Below are 26,056 nucleotides of genomic sequence, written 5' to 3'. Positions count from 1 at the left end.
AAAACATGCAACAATATATCCTCTTTTAGGAAAGCCATCCACATGTCAACTTGCATAAGGCACAGGTAGTAGGCACAGTATTTTGTTAGACAATCCTTTTGAAAATCATTTCAGATGATGATGGATGTGAGGAGGCGGAAGCATGAGATGATGTCACTGGGAATAGGGGGTTTGATCTCATTGCCGTCTAGTCGGAGATAGCGCAGACGAGGCCCACTTTCATTTGTGTCGTCCTTTACATCTGCAGAGTCTGGACACACACCAGAGCTACTCACAGCTGCAAAACAACAACATATATAAATGTAAGTATAAATATGTAAACTAAGCAGCACAAAATGTTGTATTACATATTGTAGACATATTTGCATAAATAACTACGTGAAGATAAGAAAGGTTTCAGGCTTACTTGAGATTTTGTTATGGTCCAGGTACAGGTGTTCAAGGCCAGAAGGGATGAGTGGCACTTCGGTCAGCTGGTTGTGGGACAGCTGTAGGTCCAAAATACTGGAGACATTGAAGACATCTTTTGGAACTCCACTGCTGGCGAGTTTGTTGTAGTTGAGCCTGATAAAGGCCATCTTTGGCAGACCTTTGAAATAATCTGCTGGAATTTTGTCAATGTTGTTGCCATCTAAGAAGAGTTGTGTTGTGGTAGGTGGTAGTCCAATAGGCATATTGGTCAATTGATTTTTGGCAAGGTTGATCTGAACCAAGTTAGTTAGACCTTTTAGACTGACCTCTGTGACTGCATCATCCATTAGCTTGTTGCTTTGAAGATCCAGGAGGCTGAGACTGTTCAGACCAGAGAAAATACCTGCAGGGATTTTGGAAATCCGGTTGCGAGACAGACGAAGATGTTCAACACTGGGTGGCAATGGAGAAGGCACAGAGGACAGCAGGTTGTCTTCCATGTACAGGTGTGCCAGGTGGGACAGTGTGCCCAGCACGCCCTGCTCTACTCCATTACTGGTGATTTTGTTTCGGTTCAGGTTCAGCCAACGCAGCTGTGTGGCATTACGCAGGGCATCAGCAGAAAGTACCTCGATGTTATTATTCTGGAGATAAAGGTACCATGTGTGAGGAGGGATATTAGGGATAGTGGTGAGGCCTTTGTTGTCACAGTAGACAGCTCGAGGAAAGTCCCGTGGGCAGCGACACTCTTTGGGACAGGCCTGAAGCTGGGCCATTGTGTCCTCGTAGGACATGTCCTGGCTGAGGACAGACCCAAACAGACACAGGATGAACATGGTGCTCGTAGGAATCTCCATTTTGTGGCGTTTACCTGCAGAAATAAAAACAACTTAGACAAAGAGACAGGGGAAAGGCAAGCCTACATTAGTGATTTATAGACAGGTCAAAGAATTATGATGTTGCCACCCCCTGGAGTGAAGTAGGACAGTGATAATCAGCTGAATTAGGACTTTGGGGAATTAGGCCAGGCAGACTGACATGCTGTCAACTTTTCAGTACTCCAAGTTACTTTACAATGGTAAAAGAAATGTAGGTGCTGGATCTGACAAGGCAAATTCTTGATCACATAAATATATTTTCAATTTATGAGTTTAGAGCCATTACTGTTAGATCATTAATCTTTTCTTTTAACTAGTCATTTAATTGTGTAATCTCAAAAGAAATACTTACTGAAGATAAAGCAGGAGAACATAAAAAGGCTCATAACATAGAATATTTTGTAGATCATTTAGTGTTGACAAGTTTGATAAGTTTCTACTTTTCACTGCTAACATCTGAAGCTGCTTTAAATTGTTGAAACATCCAAAACCATTTGTCTGGAACTCATTTCTGGTCAGACTTTCCCGTGGATGGATGTGTTTCAAAGATAAACCTGATACACCTGTCTTTTCAGTATTCTTCCACACCGCCTAGACCTGCCATCTGAACTGACACCACCTAATATATAATAATAATATTCACAGATTAAAAGCACTACCGGTTGCATTATTATGATTAACATACCTTAATCTTGATAACTGAGAGTCAGTTCTTCTCTTTATATTTCTGAGATCTCCGAGTGTAGTCTCAAAGGATCTACTCGTCTATCTCCACTTGTATTTATACCCCCAGCCTTCATTCATAGTTTGTTATCCCATCACATGACATGACACCAAAGCTGCTTTTGGTCAATTAGGTTTTGACCAGATCAAAGGTTAACGCCCCTTGGCATTGGAGAGTATTAATCCTCTAGCCCGGCCTACTTAACAACAAGCTATATTGAACTATAGATTTTATCAGCTGGACTTATCTGTGTCCCCAGATATGAGGGAGATATGTTCAAATCAAATATACATTTTGCTTATAACAATTATAATGATGATTTATTTTTAATTGCAAAAAACAATGGCCATGATAACCAATTGTTCATTTTATTATTTAGTGCTTTGGTTCTCTAGACAATTATTCCATCAGAAAGAAGAATGAGCCTCACATGAGTCTCTCATTTAGGTTGCCAGTGTCAATGCTGAAATCAAGTTGGTTTAAACCAAAAAGGATCTGGTCCTCACTGATCCTGATCATTTCCCTAAATCACAGCACCTCAATCATTAGACAGTGCTAGTGCAGCCTCTGCAAGCTCAGTGAGTGAATTCTGGAGGTTCTGAATTTTCACGAGACACGGCCTATCCATATACTAAGTCTGTCTGCAGGTTTCAGCACTTTTTATTGGTAAAAGCGCAGGCTACATACTAGTACAGTTCATTTAAGATCTCTTAATGCATCTCACAAATCCCCTGGAGTCCTGTGCTGACCATTGAGCTGTTTTATGTCTTATGTTTGCCCATAGTTAATTTAAATTTGTCTGCCAAGTAAAATGCATTGCAATGTAAGGAGCTCTCTATCCATGTGTTCAGTTGATGCAGGCTTATTAGACATCAGTGTATTTCCAAAGAACTTAAAACGATGCCCCATGACAGAAATGTATACTTATGTAATTTTACTGCTGCAGATCTCAAAGTTGGAGGAGATGAACTTTTTATTAGTCTGACATCCTTTTTAAATGATATAGCATCCATTTGTGTTTTGTTTAGAGAGTAGTGTGGTGCAGAGGTCAAGTGTTGCCATGACCTTTTATTTTGCACCCTGAGATTGCGCTCATTAGTAGTGCTGACGGAAGTCTGTTATATGTGGAGGGATAATCCCAGCCCAGTTGTGTGAGGTTAGAGGAACCACTTAGCCCTGATGAGCCAGACAAGCCTGTTATAGCTCTGCCCATTTTTGCCAAGATCTGTCCCTCACGATCTCTCTCCAACACTCACTGTAATTTTAAATAATCTTAATGAATAATGTCAGTAGTGTAATAGCCTTTTGATGTTCTGCCTATGCTGTATATGAATTTACAAGAATACACAACAATGCAACAAAATTAAAACAGTAAAAAAAGTATACCATCAAATGCTTTCATATGAGTTGAGTGTAAGTATTAAGAGCTGGAAAGTTTTTAGCTTTCGATATTATGAAATCTTCGGGGTTTTTTTGTTTAGTTTTTTTTTTTTTTGTATCTCTAATGTCTGATTATTTGGGCTATATACTGTTAATCCATAATCAAACAAGTGAATAATTTGGTGGTTTATAATTCTGAATTTGTAGAATATGAATTTTGTAAGAGACAAACAATAGCTTAGCTCCATTTACATGTATGATAGAGTAACAATATTAGGTACCTACCACTTTAGTCTTCTCCAGTAGACAGGTGCAGTTTGCTATCTCCTCTCTTCCTCTATGTCTATCTCCCAATATGGATTTGGTCCTCCAGAGCCCTCGGACGGTCACTCTTTTGTTCTTGTGGGAGGACGACTTTGATTTCGTCCTGTGTGTTGTCTTCTCCCAACCCAGCACTTTTCTGTTTCTGCTTCTTTCTGTTTGGTCCCCTTTGCAGAAGAAAGTCACCAGCTGGGGCTAACAGTCAGTCTCACCAACCTTTGTAAACCATTTGCTCTTGAGTGGAAGATGGCTCAGGGGGATGGGTTCTTGAGGATTTTATGGGTCATCTTGACTTGTAGGCCTGAAGGCTGCAGGTGTGGTGGAAGCATGGCTTTAAGGCCTTTCACCTGGTTATAAATTATAAATATTAACTTGATGACTTGACAACTTCTTGAGGGACAAGTATTCACCAAATGTATGCCTTTGCACACAAAAAAGTCTACTCTGATATCAGTCTGGTTGTTTTTGTAGAGCACTGACAAATGTTTTTTTCTCTTTGTGCATATTGTGGCTGGGTTTTCAAAGCAGGAAATTCTTAAGACTAACAGGCTGTAAAACCAAATGTAAAATAATATGTTAAAGTGTGATTATGTTGAAAGCGACACCTTTTCAACATTTGGCCATCAGCTTGACTTTGTAGATGGGCCTCAGGCTTTATGAAGGGATTTACTGTCCAGGCTGCAGCTTCAGCATGGATTCAAATAAAGGAGACTTGAGTCGTGAGGAAAAGAGGAAATTGTACAGGATTTGGAGCTGGTACAATGACAGAACAAAAACATGTGAACTGCCTAATTAACAATTAAAACAAACAGACTACACGTTTCTCTATAGGCAAGGCTTGTTTTAGAAGGTTTTGATTTAATTAATCTTAAATGGCACGTTAAATATTTTTCACGTTTAGTCTTTCATAACTGGGTCAAACCTATTATTCCAAGTGGCTCAAATTAACAGAAATGAACCACTACACATGGAAGCTATCTCAGTAGAAACTATAGCCTAGATATTTAGTCAATTAGCCCTTATTATGGCTCATGAAGAGCATCTACATGTCTGTGTGCGTGTGCGTGCGTGCGCGTGCGTGCATGCACATGCGTGCATGCGTATGAAAGTGTGAAGTGCCTGCTCTCACCTGGGATGAAGAGGAGGAGATTGGGTAGCTGTACTTTTTGTTGCTCTCCATGTAAATGCACACAGCTGCATTTCAGTTTATGAAATCAGCACAGCACATCCTTGATTCAGCATCTTTGCTCCATAGGCCTTTAGCATGTGATACATTTTAAAATGACCCAGCTGAACTGATCCCGCTTTAGCACTTCTGTTTGAATAATCTAGTAATAATGTATCTTAACCAAATCAACTGGGGTGGACTTAGTATTAACTTCTGTAAATGAGGACATACTGTACATGTGTGTCGTACAATATAAGAACACACTTGCTCATCAAGGATTTTTGTGATTTATAATATATAGTTTTTAATTTAGTTTTAATGGCAACATGCATTTGTGTTTCCATGCTGTTTGGGGATATTACAATAATTTCCTGGAGACTGATCCTAAACTAAAATAATAAGCCTACTAAATACCTAACCTTAATCTAAATTAACCCATATTTTAACTTTACGTAGACCATCTTTAATGGTGATTTACCACATAAGGGAGCAGCATTTTGCCCCCGTAAGAAAAGCATGTTACTGGTAAGTGATTAATACCCACCGAGGAAGGCACAAATGCAGTCCAATGAAGGCATCTATTATTTTGGTATATTATCTTCCACTTAAATAATAATGTGGGGTTTAAATTTAACTGCATCATTGAATCATTTTACACTACTATTGTTACGAATGTAAAGCAGAAATTGCTGTCATCCAGACTAGATTTGAGTTAAATCCCTGCACGATGTACCCCCATTGGCCACCACCAATCACTCAACACAGGCAAAGTGGATGAAAGTCTCTTGCCCTGGGACACAACTGTAATATGTTAAGCATAGAACATTCTGACCTATGAGTTGGTGTCTGTGCACTGAAAAACCACAGAAATGTTATCTTAGATTCAATTATATCTAATTATCCCCACATAACTAAACAAACATGTAATCAAGGCTTTATTTATTTATGTCCAACTCATTAACAAATTACAATCTGTTTTGTCTTGGGGTTCTATAATTTGAAGATGTAATATTACAATGTCTTGCATAAACCACGCACTTAGAAAAAAAGGTAACTATATTGTGTTACTTCACGTGTGGAGAAAACCTATTATGCAAAATAGCAATACAAGAACAAAACTGTTTTTGAAACCATGCAAGCAACTTTATACACATAATAATTAACAGGATGTAGTAGCTGGTATTTAAGATATGTAATGTATGACTGAAGGTTTACCTTTTCCTGTCATGCTATTTTGATTTGTATAGGAGTATTCATATTATTCAAGTCAGATTATTCAGCATGCCCTTAAAACTAATGATAGCAGGGTTAATCAGCTACAGAACAAGATATATATATATATATATATATATATATATATTTTTTTTTATATATAAAAAAAAAGGATCATATATACTTAAATCAGGATGCAGTCCTTTTTGCTGCTCCTTTGCACAGCAATGGATTAGCATATTTCCAGTTTATACATGCTAAACATGTAAATGCACACAACAACAAAACTCAAAAATGCACATCACAAACAGTAGATTCACTGTCTAATACATGGAATGCTTAAAGTGTGTGAGTGAAGCACTGATTTTCTAAAATACCAAAAAAAAATTAAAATAATAATAATAATAAAAATTAAAACATAAAAAAGGAAAACTGCTAATAACTATTATTCAAGAATGAACCTGACTGTTTTCAGTTTGTTTATTTTCTCTCAAATGCTTTAAGTGAAAGTTAAAAGAAATGTTGATATTTGTTGTGCCTTTGATCCGGGCTGGTATGAGCTGTTCTGCAGAGCAGACGGTGCTCATAAGTGCCAGAACTTCTTTATAGTGCTATCACTCAAACATGATGTCTGAGGCCTGGCGCAGGCAGTTGGAGTATTCTGGAGGCATGCTGCTGTGGGTGATGTTGTTGCCGTCCAGACGCAGATGCTTCAGGCGAGAATAGTTGAGGGGAGAAATATGCTTGCAAAAGCTGGTCAGCTCAAACTCTGAAAGAGTAAAAGAAAAGGGTTCATTTTGAGTATTATTGATAGTGACACATGTGCATGACCTAGCCACTCACTGGTGATCTCATTGGCCTGCAGGTACAACTGCTCCAGACCCTCATTGATCTCAGGGATGGACTGCAGTTTGTTGAAGGACAGGTCCAGCTCCACCAGTGTTGTCACATTGAAGACTCCTGCAGGAATACCTGAGTCCTTGAGCTTATTGTGGGACAACCGCAGATACTGCAGAGCGGGCAGCTTGTTCAGATACCCGGCTCCAATACTCTCTATATCATTGTAATCAGCGTAGAGCATTTCCAGTGAACTGGGCACTCCGGCCGGGAGTTTCTTCAGCTTGTTGTGGCTCACATCAAGTGCCAGCAGCTTCTTCGGCCCTTTAAAAGCCCCTGCAATACTTTCTGAAGTTAGCTCATTATACTGAAGGTTGATTAATGTCAAATTCTCCTTGTCTGTCAAAAGTCCACCTGGGAATTTGGTCAACTTGTTGTGCATCATCTTCAGTTCATCCAGAAATTTGGAGGGAGGAATGATGGGCTCAGTGATTAAGTTGTTGCTAAAGTACAGCTTCTCCAGGGCTGTAAGCTTATCAATAGTGCCCTTTTCTATTTTAGCATTGGTTAGATTGTTATTATCCAGTACTAGCCAACGTAGAGTGTCTGTGACATTATCAAAAACTCCTTTCTTTATTTCTTCAATTCCATTGTCCTGAAGGTACAAGTACTGAATTCCAGTGGGAACTATAGGCACAAATTTCAGATTGCGACTGTCACAGTACATGGCAGTGCGGAAGTTTATAGGACAGTCACATTCCTGGTTACATTTGGGACTGGGGGGCTGAACTTGTGCAGCAAACTCGTATTCATCTTCATAATATTGGCAAAGGGCCATGCCTACCAATATGGCCAGAAGAGAAACGCGAAGCGATAACATGATGCCTGCCAACAGAAACTAGATAAAAAAAAGAGGGAAAATTAGGAACATTTTTTTACATTTCAAATGTAAACTAAGGTCCATGTGCCCAGGGTTCATTCCTGCTTTTAATCCCTTTACTAGATACAAGGTGAACAAAGTGCTTGCCAATAAATTAAACACAATATAAAATTATGCAAACATGCATTTAAGTCAGTTCTAAAGGGCATCATTGACCTGACCCCTTGTATAAGTCTGCATCTAGACAACATTACATAACCCCATATTCGCCTATTGTTTCCCCAGTGCACATGCATATCTTTCACACCATTAAAATAAATGGATTTAAAAACATTTGCATTCAAACAGAAGGGTTGTTGTTGTTTAATGCTATACAAATCCATGTGATCGATGTGCATTACTTTAATATTAACTTATTATCCTCTTTTGAACTGAGCAGTTTGCACACAATATATATTTGATAGCCTTTATAGCCAAAGTACATCACTGCTCTGTCTGTTACAATACATCACTTCAGAATTCATGCATCCTGCATGAAGTTAAATATGCACATTAAACATGCTAAAGCTAAATGTTTAAATATAAATGACAAAGAAATCTTACCTATTCTTTAGTCTCTTGGTGTGCACAGGGTGGAAGGCCAGTAGAAAAGAAAACTGTAGTTTAAAAGCTCAAAATCTCTAGAGAAAAACACAGGGGAGAGGAGAAAGGGGAGGAGAGAGAGTGCTGATGGAGAGACAGAAGGAAAAAGGCAGTTCAGGGGATGGATCAGATGCTGATGACATCTTTATTCATTTAACATGTCGTAATGTCTGGTAACAAACTTTAAGTACAAAAAAAGTTCTGAAACTAGTGATTCAAACCGGTTGACTACATGTGGAAAAATGAGAACAAAAATCCTGGCTTCTATTGAACACAGTCACTGCTTCTGTCAATAAAGGAAAAAAATAATGGAGGATTGGATTTGGAAAATCTGACAAATAAGGCAAGCACAGACATCTTATGTAACAAATGCTAAGAGTTGTTTTTATACTGTGCAGACAGAAGCACCAAGTCTACGGTTTATCATACCTACATTATAAATTAAGTTACTTATTAAACCTGATCCGGGGAACCAAGTACATTCCAGATTTAAACTTAAGATTCCATAACAAAAGGTTGGTATTTCTTCTGATCCTAACCTCCCGTTGGATGCACACAGTTTGAGAGCAGGACTCACCAAATGCTGCATCACGGTCATACATCACATTGTCAGAGCATTCTGTGATTTGACACCTGGACCTGATTGGTCACAGCTATGTGATGAGGGGTTGTCTGTTGGTAAAGAAAATTGTGCTAAATTATAAGCTTGTGAAGATATTTTGAAAAATGATAGTGCTCCCAGAGATCCATCCAGGATGCCTCCAAAATATATTTCCAAGCCACTCATCTGGCTCCTTCCAAAGCAACAGCTCTACTCTGAGCTCCTCCTGAGACACTAAATGCTCCACCAAGGGAAGTTTTATGTCAGCATCTTCAACACAAAAAAAAATACACTGACCATTACTGTTCCCACACAAATCTTCATCAACACTGTGAATTATACCTTTTTTTTTTTAACAAATAGAAAGTAGGTTTCAAAGCTAGCTCTATTTGAATATTTTGTAACTGTACGTTTTTTTTCTGAAAAATAAATGAAATGAAACTAGTAGAAATTAAAGTTGTTGTGTCCCAAGCTTCCAAATAGCAATGCTTAATAAGCCATCTAAGTCCACGCTGGTTTGAGACACTTTAAGATAAAGGACTTGAGTCATATTTCTTTTATCTTACATAGTGTTTGTAGCATTGACTTATCTCCATTTTTGTGGTGCAGGTAAACTGGGAGATGTTCTCTGGAACTGACGCTGGTGCTTGGATAAGATTTCTGGTCCATACACATTGTGCTCCTAATGTACATTAGCTGAGCCCCTTTTCTTCCACATTGAGAAGATCTGGACACACAGGGATGGATGGTGGTAAAACCTTAAAATAATAACACATTTGATGGATAGTTTTGGGGGTTTTGAATCGATGTAAAGTGTTTTGCAGACACATACGAATTGACTGGAATACTGAAGTACTATTTTTGCTGTTGTACTATTTTTTCTCTTTACGTGTGGATGTTTGCCTCGTTTAATATGTTTCCATTCCCTAAAATAGAAGACTTTGCAGAGTTAGAATTATTGCTCGAACCAACTTAGTTGTTTTTGGGGCAAATGCAGATATTGTCTTTAAAGCCAAGACACCTTACCTGCTGTTCTGATGGTGTGGTACCAGAAGCAGTCTATGGGTGGCATGCGACACAAATTCCACCTTTTTTTTTTTTTTTTTCTACATAATTTATGTTTTATAATACATGAATGAATTTCAATTCACCACTTTGTAACTAAATTGTAATTTTATGGTTGCTGTCATTGTAGCACAGCTTTGACTATAGCTTCTTAGGATATGTAACTCACTAGTGCTTATTTTTCTCCAAGTAGTATAAGCACATGGAGGAAAATCCCCCAACATAATTTTTTTATGTGTGCACAATCTAGGGGCATTTTATGAGTTTCTTTTCTTTTCTTTCTTTCTTTCTTTTTTTTTTTTTAATGAGATGAAATTTCATGTTGTTGCCAGACATGTCTCCTTCATTTGGTCAGCACACCCTTTTCTCATTAGCCTTACCAAAATTAGGTGCCTTGAAACAGTACAGGCTAACCAAGCAAATGTGCACTAACAACAGAGTTGAAGCTGTATTAAACTATATTCATACAAAAATAATGCAGCAATTCTTGTGGTGTCCTGTCTTGCGGCCAATCAAAACAGGACTGTCAATGTTCAGCAATAGACAGAGAAAAATAGAGAGAACACTAGTGAGAATTGAGATGTCTTTTATAACTTTGGTGCTGTTAATATAGAGAAGATTGTTCACAGTGTCAAAGAGACTATTGCGTTATTACTTACGTAGTACAGCTCATGCTCATGGATATCTCTGAATGTCTTCTCTGTGTATGGGAGACTTCTGAAAACTACACACAGATAAATGATATATGATTCAACATTTCACAATTTCGTATAGACAATTGGCATCAAAAATCAAATCAAAAACAAACACCCATATCGACATGCTTACAGACGCCTACAGGAGTGCATTAAGTGTATTAACAAGTAGTGTTATTTTGGGACACCTTGGCACACACGCACAGAGGCTTTGATAACACCTTAGACAGCACCTTCTGTTGTCTGCGTGCCGTGGCCATGTGGTAGCTCTCCTTATGTTGTCTCATGGACTCCCATGTGCTGCACATAAGAATATACCATCCGTCTGGTCCTTACCAGTTACAAATTTTAGTTTTTTTTTTATATTTTGCATGCTGATTATTATAGAATAAATTAAGCATGTTCTGTAAAAATGAGAGGGCTGCAGTTAATATTATTAGTAAGTAAGGAGTGACATACAGTACATTACAGATTTGGTTTGCGTGTACACTGTCTTTAGTTTTTAATTGGTGGTTTTAGAAATCTTATTCATTTGCTTTCACGTTAGTTGTTCTCTTTTGTCACTGACTTTGTGAGCTCACATTTAGTTTGCTCAAGGTTTACTATGTACATTTACTATGTACAGATATGATGTTAAAATATTACAATAAAATCTACCTGTATGATGTTTGTACCTAGTAAAGTTGTTGTTTCATTATGGTAGGGAATCAACAGTAGATAAGGCATACAGTCACCACATGGGGGCGACAGATAACTGGGCTTCATTCACTGAGCAATAGGGCAAAGGTTGGAGTGAGAAAGACCATTGACACTTTACTGCTTTACAGCTTTATACTTTGTTTTGAAACAATCATATTTCACATTTGTTTGTGCTCATGCTGGGATAAGATGCCTTTTTATTTCAAGGATAATTTTAAAAATTAGTGATGGATTCTATTGCAAAAAGTCACAAATGCATACTGCAAATACTTATTTATTTTGCCTAAGTTTGGTATCAGACTGCTATTACATAGGCTTTTTTTTTTTTTTTTTTTTTTTGCAATAGTTGAAAGCAGTGACTTCCATTGTTGATCACTGATTCCATAAATTCAGGTTTATTCCCCACAAACAAAAGTGATGGTTCACATATGCTCAGTGCACTATTTGTGCTTATTGGTCAGTGTTATGTTAGTGTATGTATACATATATATATATATATATATATATATATATATATATATATATATATATATATATATATGCTCTATACAGGATGTATTTGTGTCCTGTGATCAACAAACTGTATGATGTGAAGTTATGCAAAAAATAACACCTGGATGTTATGGTTTGCTAATGCCTTTAAATTAAATATCCTTTTATACATATACATTGTTGATGCATTTTTATGATCATTATTCATCTTTTAATTTTTTTTTTTTTTTTACCGTGAAGAGCTTACAAACGCCTTCTGTTTTTGAGTGACTATTTTTGGTCCTAACACTGAACCACAAGAATCTGTCTGATCCTATAGAAGCTGTCATTCATGTGTTCAAACATCTGCAGCAGAGCAGTGATGAGAAACAGGAGGTCAGATAAAAGTCAAAATGAGATTGATGACTTCACAGGTAATTGTGAAGTTGAAATGCCAGACTTTTATGTGTATTTTTATTACATTTGCCTTTTCAATCCATACCTCTGCCTCCTTTTATATTTGTATACACATTTGTATATATTAATACATTAATCAATAAACTGCTACTTTTTACATCAATATTTTTATTTTCCAAAGGACACCTTAATGGGAGCCCCTGCTCCAGAAAAAGAGGAACACCGTTGTTGGAGATATATTAGTCTGAGCTATGGTAAGTGCTTGTGCCTTTAAGAAAAGAGAGATTTGTTTTATACACATACAGCATTTATATACAGCGTCTATACAACATTCACTCCAGAAGCAGGTTCTATGGGCGTACCAGTCTACACATGTCCCACCTCTGAACTGGTATAAGAGGAACAACAGGGCAAAACCAAACAGACATTAAACGATGCAACACAAGTTGGAAATACAAACATGCAAAAAGTCTTTGGGCATGACTTCAAAAATGTATATGGTTTATAAATGGTTTTATGGAACAACATACTCATAACAGGGCTAGTAAAACAGCTGAAGTAAGCACAAGAAATGATAATGATAGGATTTTATCTGCAGGTGAGACAATACAGCTCAGATTGTGCAACAATATACTCAACATTGTTAATTCTACACAGGAACATTACATTCGACCAGTTTGTATAGTTCTAAAAGACACATGTCTGCCCTTGATGCCTGCTCTACAGGTCAACTTAAATTCTCTCATTTGGTGTGGGTTCTCCATCATATTTCTTAAAGGTTGTATTAAACATTTCATTACATTTGTGATCATAGACAATGGAGTGGTTTTAAGCCCCTTCAGAAGAAATATCCCCTCTGGAATAATCAAGGTACTTCTTATTCTGTTTACTTATGTGTGGCTTCTCACAAAGAATACAACAGAGGACATGTCAAAAATATTGCTAGTTTTATCAGTTAACAGCTGAACATTCATACTAACATTTTCTAAAAATGATATGTTTGGAATGGTTAGCGTTATGCTGTGTGCAGTGTGTCTAATAATGACTTCATCATCAGTGGACAACATTTGGGGTCAGTTTTGGTGCAGTGGTCAAACACTCTTAAAACATTTGCACTCTCATTTACACTTGCAGAGGCAAGGGCTCTACTTCTTCCTGTAGTTGCCTGTAGTTGCCAAGTTGGATGGCAGAGCGGTCAAAGACGCATCTGAAGGTGACTGGCTGGATCTCCCAGTAAGACACAGGGTTACTGAACAGACTGATGCCAGAGTACATGGCCTTTTTTGTGTTGAAACCAGGAGGGCAGAAGTCCTCTGTTCCAATAGTGGCAATCTTGTTGGAGTGGAGGTAGACCACCTAGAGAAGAGATTATCATAATCACAATGTTTAGTCCAGGAGTGAGATGGCAATAATGATAAGTTAGGTTTCACCAAATAAAACATCTAGAACAGCATAATAACAGACCTCCAGTTTGTGGTTCAAGAAAGTCAAATAAATGTCTTTGATAAAGATGTACTACTGAAAAGTACTAAACACCAAAATGTAAATGATATGGCATGTTCCATTGTAAAGTCACAAAGAGAACTCTCAACCCCTTTATAATATTGTAATTTTACACTTGACAAATCAGATCCAACACACAGTATACTATGATGATTTGCTTTCAGTGCTTCTACTGTCTGTATTTGTACACTAGTGCATGTACCTGGATGTACTTGTGGTCAGGCAGGCCCGCGGGAACACTGGTCAGACCGTTGTTGTCGAGGTGCAGCTCTCGCAGGTGGGGCACGTTGGCCAGAGTGCCGTTTTCCACTGAGCTGATCTCATTGTAGCTCAGGCCCAGTCTGGAAAATTGGCAAAGACCAACAGAAATGTATGAGGACTAAATCATTGACGCGTATGCCCACTGGTTTCTCTGTAAGTGTTTTTATATATACAGCTATTAAAAACAAACGTTTATTAAAGGAAATCATTCTTGTAAAACTTCAGCTGTGAGACTATTTGAAAGTCATGAAAATAAAAATAATAATTACTTGGCCAGTTGCTTCAGGCCTTTGAGGCTGTCTGCTGTCACTTTAGTAATCTTGTTTCCATCGAGGTGCAGTTCAGACAGAGAGCTGGGCAGACCTGGGATATACAGGGATCAACTTCAAACTGTTTTGTCTTAGAGTGATTGGATATAGAATTTCCATAATGAATCAATAATTAAGGCTCTTTTATACCTTTGGGGATTTCTGTGATGTTTGTATCTGCAATGCGAATGTAGGACACTCGTTTGAGGTCTGCAAATGCATTGGGCTCCACTCCAGCACTCTTTAGAGGGTTCGAGCCAAGCTCTAAAAACAACATGATAAAGAGAGAATTACACATAAACAACAAGAGAAGATAAGAAAGACAATGCAAATCTGAATGGTTAAATTTTTCTATGGGACAACTGAGCTACGTTATGAGTCAACGGTATTGAGCAACAGAACAATTCCAGATGTTTTCATAAATGCTGTGGTTTGGTAAAAAGTTTCTTGGGCAATCTAATTTTAGTAACTACTTGATAAATACTTCGATACAAGCAATGGCATCCACTTTGAAATATCAGTTCATACCCATGACAATCATGTGGGACATGCCCTGGAAGGAGGCCTTTTTGAACTTGGTGATCTGGTTCTCGTGGATGCGGAGCTCCTGCAGGCTCTTGGGCATGTTTGTGGGCACATCCTTCAGCATGTTCTTAGACAGATACAGACGCTGCAGTTTGGTCAGAGGGGACAAGGCCTTGGCGTGGATCACTGTGATTTTGTTGTTTACCAGAATCAGAGCCTACAAGGAAAAAAACACAACAGGTCTCTCCAGGGTTTCCACAGCACGACCTGTCCCTCCAAACATGTAGTAACTTTTTTTAAACCAGATGCCCTTTCCCAATGCAACCTTCCCTTGATCCTGTTGAGATGTGAAATGACCTTTATGTGCCCAACATGTTTTTTATTTGAGATTGAGAGTACATCAGCAAACAATGTGAAGTATGGAATTCTTTTCTCACAAAAGGACAGTAATGTAACTGTGGAAACTGGCCAGACCATCAGACAGAGGTATTTATTACAAATACAAAACCACCAGTAAGTTTGAGGGCCTGGAGCTGAATAGTTTCCATGCACCTGGGACCAGTGAATACTTCTGCGCCAGCGGGACCTCAGAGAAGGAGGTTAACTGGGGCTTATCTTTCTGCCTGAGCAAAACTTAGAGTTGAGTAAAAAGCTCTTATTTTGAAATAGCTTTGAATGGTTTTACACCTGATTACCCACTTGAAAAATGAGGATAAGTACCGGAAGACAAGTTGCGTAACCACATAAACTTACATAATATGACAGATGATGTATGATTTTTAGAAGGAAACTTAAATCTTACATGTAATCCTTTAAGATTTTTGAAGTCATTTTCTTTGATCTCTGTGATTTTGTTGTTCTGCAAGTCCAGTAGAGTAGCATCATCTGGAATATCTTCAGGAACTGTCTTCAGACCTGAACATAAATAAATCATGTAAAAGGCAACAAGGACTAGTGTTCATAGCCCATGCTTGGGTAATCAAACCTCAAAAGGAAATTGGTAGAGAATGGCTTCCTTCTGCTATCATTAGTCATGCCTGGAGTTGTAAGCTGCATTTAATTATCGCTTTACTTTAGAGCAGGCTGGTATGTAAGCTCCAGAGATAAGACAATGAAAGGAAGAATGGAATAATGTTTTTGCACAACTTTTTCACATAATAGACCATGTATGATTAATAACGGTATTCAAATCTAAGCCAACTCAGCAAAACTCTAGTCCTAGACTGGTACACCTACATCAGTAAGCATTTGGTTTTGCAAAGTTAGCACCAAAGTACACACATTGGACACTGAACAAACCATGAAAAACACTGGTTAAAAGTCATATTCATGCACTTATAGGGATCCCTGTCAGTGCCAAAAAAGACACCAAGGTTCATAGCAATTTTCATCTCAGAAGAAGAGGCATAAAATAAACTGTTTGACAAAGGTGCTTCCTCGTCTACACACTTCGTTTATGAAGGTAGTGACATAGTGGGTTTTCAGCAGCTACGTTAGCTCCTCTGTCAGCTTTTCCAGTCAGTTTTGCAGTGAACAACCTCAAACCACCACAGCTGTTTGTGGTCAGAGCCATCATCATGGTTTCATATCATCTACGTCAACTGTACAGCCCTGCACTCACTCAATACAAGACTCCTATTTAATATGACTGTACTGTATGCTGAATATTTCATATGGAATTAAAACAAAAGATTAAAGATGCATTGTGTAACTTTTGGATTGGGCGTCCCTCTCCTGGTTGTTTTCCATGGATGTCAATGCTCTGCCTGAAATGTTCCACAGTATGACATTAAACAGCTACATTCATTCAGTTACAGGTGGTTTATAGCTCAAAAATATTTAGAAAAACAGGTATTTTGACTGTGAGTGGGGATACCTCTCTACAGATTTGACCTACAGTTTTGTCTGGTTTGGTCTCCATGAAGATAGGAAGGCTTAATACCATACCGTGAAACATTTCAGTTAAAGCAATAATGTCTTTATCGAGAAAAGCGGTTACAGTTACACAATGCACCTTTAAATATTTTTTTTTAATGGTGCAGTTTTATGGCAGTAGTAGTTACAGTAATACAGTTTTATCAGTTGTCTTCTTGTTCGTCTAGAGTGCTCAGTTTCTCACACCTAGTAATTTTCATTTCAAAATGAGATCTTTTCCCCAACCTTTTACTACCAGCGATTCCAGTTTAACCAGATACGCTGGTGACCCTAAGGTCCTTTTCCTTCCTGACAAACGACTGTTTTATAAAGACAAATAAAATAGTTTTATGGTTAAAAACATGTTGTGGAACAGTAATTATAAAATACTTCATAGCAGCAGTTATCATGTTACCTCTCATTATTATTCAATCAGCCTAGAGACCCTGGGGACCCCTTGAGAAAACCATTATAAGCCACTGACTTGCACTCAGAAATTTGAATCCCCTTCAACTTAATATTTTCCAACTAAGTTCTGATGCTTACATGATATGAAAGTTATACATTTTCAGGAATGTCTTCTCTATCAGTTTTTGTTGTCAACCCCATTAGATACTGAGCAGACTGTTCCGGGCAGGCCTGTTTGTGCATGTCCACATATGAGCACATACATCAGTACAGTACAGTATGTATGTTTATTCTTTAAAGTGACTGAGTCTGACTGTGTGCGTGCCAACAGGACTGGGGAACAGATGGAGTTTCGGTTCAACAGTGCAGAGGCAGATGTGGACAATCCAGCCGTGGAGCTCCAGCTCACTGAGCACTGAGGTAATGGAAGAGGTCTTTCAGTATGAACGATATGTCACCTGTCTGTAGTTGTCCATATGTGCCTGTGACCCCTAATCTGTCTATGTAATCTTTCTGGCCAAGCTAAATTGTTTAAAGGTGCAATATGCAACTTTTCTTTTGGAGGGTCAGCCCCCTGCTTTTCTCCCTAAAGGTGAAGCATGGCCTTAGAATGATGTGTCTCATATTTATTATTCACTTACAATTACTGTGTTGCTCAAAAAAAAACTTGGAAAACACATTTTCTCACCATGAATGGGAATGCCACTCCACTCTTTGATATTCAACTTATAAATAAACTGGGGAATGTTCCACAGTATAGATCTATCATGAGGGAGACAAGCAGGTTACAGCGCTACTATACTTTACATTTCAGATCTGCGGAGAGTCGCCCCTGTTCTCTGAAGGAATTATTGTGTTTTTGAGCAATAGAAACACCAGCAATGAACAAATGCTAGATGGATATGTTAAATGTCATACCATGGAACATTTCAGGCAAAACAATAACATCTCCATGGACACAAATAGGCAGCGGACCCTCCACCAAAAAAGCTGCAAAATGCACATTTGCGCTAAAAACCTACCATTTTGATTACTAACACATTTTAGTCATCTTGTCCATTTGAAGTTCCCTTTGTTGCACAACTGTCAACAAGAAATACCAGTTAATATGACTAACAGGACTTTTCGGACGAGGTTTGTGCAATAACTCAAAATGTGGCTTACATTTTAAGTCAGATTGGACAAACACTGGCTATATGGTCCAAACAGAGCTGACAAAACTTCAGTAAACTGTTTTGACTGTAAGACTGTGTCTAACTGTAGTTCTTTGACCTGGTGAGTCAGCTTTACATTGGGAACTGGTAATGAGTGTACTAACTGGAACATGCTGAGGCATCTGATGAAAGTTTATAGTACATTTGAATTTAAAAAAATATGCTATCTACTGTATCACTGTAAAACCCAATGAACAGGACCTAATGTCTCAACACTGTAAGCAAGTGCTTAGTGCTATTTCCTCTAATAGGCTGCTAGTAAAACCCATGCACAATATTATGCATAATGCTATTTACATCCTAATTCTGTTGTTGTCAAAATTAGACATCTAGAGAAGGTCATGTTCCCAAACTTTTGAAGCCAAGACTCAAAAATATGCAACAACCATGGACCCCCACAGCAAAATTAAATATATGGCAGTAATGTAATTAAAAACATGTACATCAGGTGTAGTATTGTTTATTTGAATAGTTTCATAGGGTGTAATAGACCTAATTACACCAAAATATACCGTTTTCAATTTAAGATAAAATACAATGTCATCATCTTTAAACTATGTCTTCAATTGATTTTGTGACCTTGCCTTGTAGCTATAGCTTCATCCAAAGACTGCTTCAGCTACCATTATGTGTAGTCTTATCTACAGTACATCTTATCTTATCTTACCCAGGTCGGAGCACTGGACCACTCTCAGGTGACACTGACATCTGAATGGGCACTTGGGACCTGAGGGCATCTCAGGGAACCCCCGCCCGGGGCCAGGGTCCTTGACCTCTGGGTCTCCAGAACCAGGCTCATCCTCCATCATGAAGTCCAAGAACCCGGACTGACGGAAAGGCAAGGCCCAGCAGGCAGACACCAGCAGCAAGGAGAGACAGACTGACCTCATGGTGCCACTATCGGGGAGCCTGAGGAGAGCAAAGGTAAAAATGTAGTCTGTGTGTGAGTTTATTGAGTGAGAGGCTGAAATCTGAGCCAGACAGAGCAGTTGTAGTGGGCTAGACTTACAGCGGTAAAGGTGAGAGGACCAAGGTTAAAGAGGTTAAGGGAGCACAAGTTTACAAAGGTTGGCATTTAAATGGTTTTCTTATATTTATGTGGTAATAAAGGGTTAGATCAAGATTGAGATTGAGCAATCTCTTACTCTGTATTATCATTTGGATCTTTTTTTTTTTATAACTATGTTTTTATTGGTTTTAAGTAACATTTCAAAACATACAAAAACAACATAAAATCTAAAAACATTGTAACAACAGTCTGGAGTTACAGGTTCTTATTTAAACATGCATTTGATATTGACATTTGTGTGCACTATGTTGTTTTTCTGGTGTCATTGATGAATACATTCCATTTTCCCCATTTCTCATTGTATTTGTACCCTTTAAGTTTAAGATTGTATGTTATTCTTTCCATCTTTGAAATAGTCTCCACAATCCTGATCCAGTCTCGTTGTGCAGGTTTGGATCTTTTTAATTGAGAAGTCTACAGTCAGCCCTCAGTCAGTAGAATCATGTGGTTTGGAGCAGAGTTAAATTCAATTGCATTTTAAAAAAAATCTAATATGACAAAATAAGGTTGAATCAGAAAATGGGATTGATCATCAGTATAAAAGAAAAAAAGTGATTATTTTGTCTGAATTAAAAAGCCATTGCCACTAACCTCTTTGAGAGCTCATATTCACTCTCATACAATAGTACTACTAGTAATACTTTGACTTCAACTTAAAATGCCCTGCTCCATTTGCATTGACAAACACATGATCTTCCTCCTCAATGCTACAGTAATTGCAGAGCGGCCATAGCCACAGATGCTAACAAATGATGTGGGAAGAGTTGGTCTGCAGTGGACCTTAACCTAAACGTCATGATCTGGGATGAAAACTGACCCAAAACCTTCTCTCTGTCTCTGTGGCACGGCTGAGGTTCAACATGTGTTTTTAGAGAAGACAAAATGTACAATTGTCTTTGAAAATGTACCTCTTTGTCCGGGCAATCAAGTTTACAGTGTAAGTTGTCTTGAGGAAGGATTCGGCAGATCAATACTTTTGAGAAAGACACTTCTACTGTATCTCTTTTGTGTGGCATTGAATTGTCTATGAATGTGTTTTGATTTGTGCATGTGGTGGTCACTGGTGCTTACTACCTTCATGAATAATACTTATTTAACGTTTCAATGATTAGACACAAGCTAAATTATGTGATCTTTTTCACCTTATTACCAGAGATAAATGGAGGATTTCTTCACCATATTGAGGACATTTGCCACATTTGCTGTATTAATTTCTTAGCCTTGATTTTGAGACTGTAAATGTGGGTTAAGTCAGGTCATGGGATCTCCGCTGAGTTAGAGAGGCAGTAATTATAGTCCTCATCCCAAACGCAGCAAATGCTTTGACACACCGTCAGTTTAGTCCCGCGGTTATAGTGTCCCGTATACTGCATGTACTCTCCACTCAAAGGCAACTTTATTCACTGGTACTTCCTTTTTAGCCCAAAGCTTTATATACTGTTAGAAAAAGTGAACTTAAATCAGTTATGTTTAGTAGATAGAGTTATGTTGTTTGATAGCTGTTGCATTGTGAAATGGCATTTAGTATAGGCAATAGAAAATCAAAGAAAGTCAATGCCTTGCTGAATAAATAGTATCATAATCTTCATTCTCACAAGTGTGATTAAGTAAGTTGCAGAGCAAATGCTACTGTTGACTGTACATTCAGTATCAATTTAAGTCTGATACTTTACAGCTTTAGACTAATCTTAGACCCAATGCCTTGTTATTTGATTCAGTTAATTTCACTCATTCTTAGTGATTTGAATAGACACTGCTTACATAAGAAGGTAGTGAACAACATCAGGCCCAGAGGACATGATGTTCCCCGTGTTTAGATAGAATGAGTAATTTTGGCTGCGCCGTACTTCCTTATCTCTGAGCAACTTCAGCCTTAATCCAACAAAAACTTGTCTGCAGTCTTGGCAGGAAGGTCTTGTCGTCTCATTGGATTGGACAAATAGCACATGTAGATGTCTTTGATGGTTTATTTTATACAACTTGATTGCCAGTGGGAATGGGATTTTTGGCATAGTTTGCACAGAAAATAGTTTGTGTACAAAGCTGCTGTTGCCATCGAGGTCTAATACATCAGGCACTTGGAATAACACAGTTTTCAGTGAACCTTGTCTCCCTGATTTGACCCGTGACTACCAACACATAAACACATATATACGAGACCACCAGTGAATCTGTCATTTCTGTCCATAAACTCTTTAACTCTCTTTTAATGCAAGACAGACATCCTTCAGCTAATGCCAATAGCATGTAAAGATTTTAGCTTGCTATTTACAGGAATTAATGTGACTCACTTTATAACCAGCCCCTGGAGGGTTTTTTGGAAAAGCTTTAGGGGTTATTTTCTTGTAATGAAAATTTGCCCAATTAGTGGTCACAAGGTGCATTTGAATACAGTAGAATCTACCCTGTAAGATAGAGCATATGATTAAAGTACCTGCTGGGCCATAGGCGCCAGGGTCATATAAAGAATTAAGTCAGCTCTACCTGAATCATGCAAGTTTACATTGTATATCCACAAGCATTAATTTTCTTCTAACCTACATTTTGCAGAAATAGATGTTTAGGAAAGTTAATGACAATTTTCCAGCCAATGAGTATTTCAAATATTTTATATTAGTTTACTGTATGGACAGTGTTGATAATTAAAGATTTGAAATATTTATCAGGTCAAAATTACAATTCCCAACTAGACGTACTACTGATACAAATATTTCAATTCATACTCCAGGTCACAACCCAAAGTATTTTAGAAGCAATTGAATTAAACTTTACTGTACTTTAAACATAGACATCCAAGTCCATCCACCACTTCAAAAAGACAGGTGAGTTTAAATATAGCCACTAAAAGCAAGTGAGTTAAAATGGAACTTCAAGCATGTCTACCTTTCCAAACCTGTAAGTCATTAAAAAAGCTTGACCCTGAATAGTCTGGCTCAGGATTGACATTTCCTGTGATGGTGACCCTTTTTTGTACCTCTCTGTACTTCTCTGTTTCTGATGTGTCCCTGAGTCCTGTTCCAGCTTTGGCCTCTGCGTTTCTAATGACTCCCAGGCAGGAAACACTGCTCTGGGCTTTCCATTCCTTTTATTCCCTATCATTACCTTTCCTTGAACTTTGGCATTTGATAATGGATTAAAATGTCCTCTACAAAGCACTATCAAGTCAGTGAACTTTTTTGTGCCCACTTTCATCATAAACCTTTTTACTATAGTAACCATATCTAATAAATTCAATTAATACAATCCACTAAACCAGAACTCAAAGTCAGCTTCTGTCTGCAATGAATTTCTGAGAAGTATTTACAAGACAACATGACGCCTTAAACACGTGTGAAACTGGAAACTCCACATGTCTCTATAAAAACATCCCAACAGATAATAAAGTAATGTAAAGCAGTAACATGCACTGATCTATGACTGTTAAGTATGAGGAGATCTGGGAATAACAGGGGATTTTGGAGGCTACACGCATATCTGAAAATATGCAAGAACATGGCCAACAAACAATCTTGCCATAATATTCAAGTAATAAGAAAGTTTGGCCTTGACAGTCTTATCTGGAATGCAGTTTTTGTCCAATGGGTCACTTTGTAAGTTAATTATCGTGTAAACTTAAATAGTTTAACTAAATAGTTCCTAAGGTACAAGTTTATATTGAAATAACTTACTTTTACAGATCGGTTCCTGGATTTAGGTAAATTTGTATAAAGTTTTATCATCCATTAAAGAGATTGTAAAGATATGCTGATACTTGATGTAACTTAAAATATTTCAGATCCCTTTTAAATCTCAACAGTCCATATCCATAATTTACTAGTCCCTGAACTTTGCTGTTTGTGCAGTCATAATGTAGCTAGCAAAACCACAATAGCTGTATCCTTATATCAACCGCCCGCCCAACAGACGCATGGACCAAATGCCCAATCCAACTGCCTTTGTTCTCTCTCCATCTTCTCCTCCTCTTTCCGGACTGGGCCTTTCTTTTATAGTACCTTATCCTGGTTTGTCCTAAAGTTCTAAACAGAAAGATGGACAGGTTTCTGGTGCAGGGCTGCTCCACTGCTGTTAATTCACTCATATTGTAACCTGGAGATCTGTTGCCCAGATGGAAAAAATGCAAGGTCTTCAATGCAAATCTGGGCCTGGATCCAGAACAACCTGCCTCTACTCAGTTCAGCTCTTCTAGCTAAACAAATTTTTCCTCAAGACATTTAGAAGGGTCAGCAATGGGCCAGGAATGAAATGATTCTTTTTGTTGGTGTTTTTAGAGATTTGCACTGTGATGAGATAAGGAGTTGGATTGATGTAAGGAATTTCTGGCTCAATGCAAAGACCATTTACTGACCTTTTAATATTTACTCAATTTACTCCAACTAGAATGATTTAAGTATGCACATTAGTCTTGTAAATGTATATCCAACCCATCTGTCAAAGTTTGTTTTGTCTTTTTGTATTTTTTCACATAGATACTTAAAAAGTATATACTTTTGATGCTTGCTAAAGAGGATTTTGTCCAGTGTAGCCCTGCTTTTTCTATTGTAGCCCTAACTTCTATGTCTGCTTTGCCACAGTTTTTCCATGTTTCATTGGTCCACTCTGCAGCTGAACCCTATTAGGATTTTCCCTTCTGGCAAAATGGATGTAATGAGTTAGCTGTGCTGTGTGGTGGCATGCCGGGAAGTCTCTAGACCTCTTTGATAGAGGAAGCTGTATCATTACAGGATTAATGGTACTATGTGGGTGCCAGGTATACTGTTTTTTATCTCCTCTTCAAAGCTTTTCGCTTAAAAGTAGCCATTTTGGTCAGGCTGCTGTGAAATATATGCCACATAGAGAGTAAGAAAAAGCAGGAGCACAAATATATAGACGCAGATAAGGGTTAAGTGAAAAATGGACTGGTGCCGTGGAAAGTATGAGACATGCTGAAAAGCTTTTCATTCAAAGTCACGGCAAACAGTAATGAGACAGGCATAAATAAACTGCCTTTGTTGTGTCAGGCGTTTTTCTCATTTGCCAAACAACCACAATGAAATAAAGCTTTGCAAATGCTAATCTTTTCCACTTGTTTAACTTTTGCCTCAGTCAACCCCGCAACTTTGTGTAAACATGGAGAAATTAAAACCCTATGAAACTGAAAAAAGGTAAAATCAAAATAATCAGCACCCCCCCACCACAAATTCATCTAACTGTTAACAAAACAATCCAATGAAAAAACATGTGTCATTGGGTGGTACAAGGTTAACAGTCAGAAAATTATGTTACTGGCACAATGGAAGAGACAGCATCAACTGTATTGCTACCACACCCCCTTTTCTCTAGCTGCTAGTCTTTCTCTTAGCTCTGGAAAGAATTAAGGGCCTCATGACAAAGCCAGGAGTTATAAGAAAATATAATAAGACAATTCAAGATCTCCAACCACACAGGCAAACAATATCAGAGTTACATTTTCTATTCAAAGCAAATTAGTCATATAGATTCTTACAGTATTACATCATGATATTAACCAGAAAGTTACTAGTTAGTATTCATAAAACAAAGATGGACCTACCTGTTCACAGTAGACCCAAGGCAAAGTGAATGGGAGAGTGGCGAGATGTGGCTTGAACTCCCAAAAATCCAGCTGAGTGGGGGATGAGCCTATGAAGTGGCCTGTGGGGTAATTGGACACAGAGCGCGTGCAACCAAGATCAAGCAGGTGTGCTCTGTCACAACAAGGGGAGGAGAGAGAAGGAGAGGGAGAGAGAGAAAGTAGGGAGCAGGGCAAGAGGGAGAGAGGGGCGTCCCACAGCCACTCAGAGGAAACAATTGTTGAAGAACTTCCACTCTTAAGATCAGCGTCCTCCAAAAAACAGCTGAAGAGAAAAGAGGAGAAGAGAGTGCTGCGAAGAAGCAGAGGGAACAGAAGGAACGGAGAAGAAAAGAGGCAGAGACGTTCAAGGCAATAAGCAGTGATTGGGCTGCGCGCCACACTCACAGTGACATCTGGTAATGATAGGTCCAAACTCAGCGCTGCCTGGTACTGCCTCTGTCAGCCTGTCACTCTGGACATGCTGGGCCAGAACTGTTCTGTTTCAGCCTCTGAAGCCCAAATCTGCTCTGTCTGTGTGTTTAGGTTTAATGGGGAAGTAGAAACATAAATGGTTGGCAGACGCTTTTAAGTTTAAACTTAACCTTTAGAAAGAAGAACTTAACCCAATAGAAATATTGCATTGATTATTGTTTATGTTAACAATCAAATCAAACTATAAACTTTATGAATTTTGGTGAGTTGAAAAGTTCGATGACAAATATAATTTTGGTTCTACCCAAGGCACCCTTCAGCAAACCTACAGTATGCCACACAGTGCATTTGTGGCATACAGTAGGTTTAAAGCCAGATGCCCTTTCTCGAGCTACTCTCGAAAATCTTCAGGGAGCAAAATCATAGGCCAGGGTAAATTACAGCAAGCTTGT

At 38.2% G+C, this 26,056-nt stretch overlaps 2 protein-coding genes across 2 annotated transcripts; both read right to left on the bottom strand.

Annotated features, from left to right (window-relative positions):
• Positions 1-110: 110 nt before the first annotated feature.
• On the bottom strand, positions 111-25,540 carry LOC110161853 (uncharacterized). Its single transcript, XM_020926691.2, has 13 exons — positions 25,152-25,540; positions 19,202-19,443; positions 15,801-15,913; positions 15,002-15,215; positions 14,624-14,737; positions 14,435-14,528; positions 14,107-14,245; positions 13,528-13,757; positions 11,003-11,114; positions 6,938-7,829; positions 6,738-6,863; positions 407-1,282; positions 111-277 (listed from the first exon to the last, which is right to left on the bottom strand). Exons 2-13 carry the CDS (start codon positions 19,422-19,424, stop codon positions 111-113), a joined length of 3,300 nt encoding a protein of 1,099 aa, XP_020782350.2. The 5' UTR covers positions 19,425-19,443; positions 25,152-25,540.
• lum (lumican) lies at positions 6,561-8,483 on the bottom strand. Its single transcript, XM_020926692.2, has 3 exons — positions 8,415-8,483; positions 6,938-7,829; positions 6,561-6,863 (listed from the first exon to the last, which is right to left on the bottom strand). Exons 2-3 carry the CDS (start codon positions 7,809-7,811, stop codon positions 6,709-6,711), a joined length of 1,029 nt encoding a protein of 342 aa, XP_020782351.1. The 5' UTR covers positions 7,812-7,829; positions 8,415-8,483; the 3' UTR covers positions 6,561-6,708.
• Positions 25,541-26,056: the final 516 nt, after the last annotated feature.

Source organism: Boleophthalmus pectinirostris, unplaced genomic scaffold (assembly GCF_026225935.1).
Source record: "Boleophthalmus pectinirostris isolate CB_2022bp ecotype Guang Dong unplaced genomic scaffold, ASM2622593v1 HiC_scaffold_18, whole genome shotgun sequence".
In the NCBI taxonomy this organism is placed as follows: domain Eukaryota; kingdom Metazoa; phylum Chordata; class Actinopteri; order Gobiiformes; family Gobiidae; genus Boleophthalmus; species Boleophthalmus pectinirostris.
The sequence above is the reverse complement of the archived record's forward strand: the minus strand, read 5'-3'. Positions and strand labels throughout refer to the sequence as shown.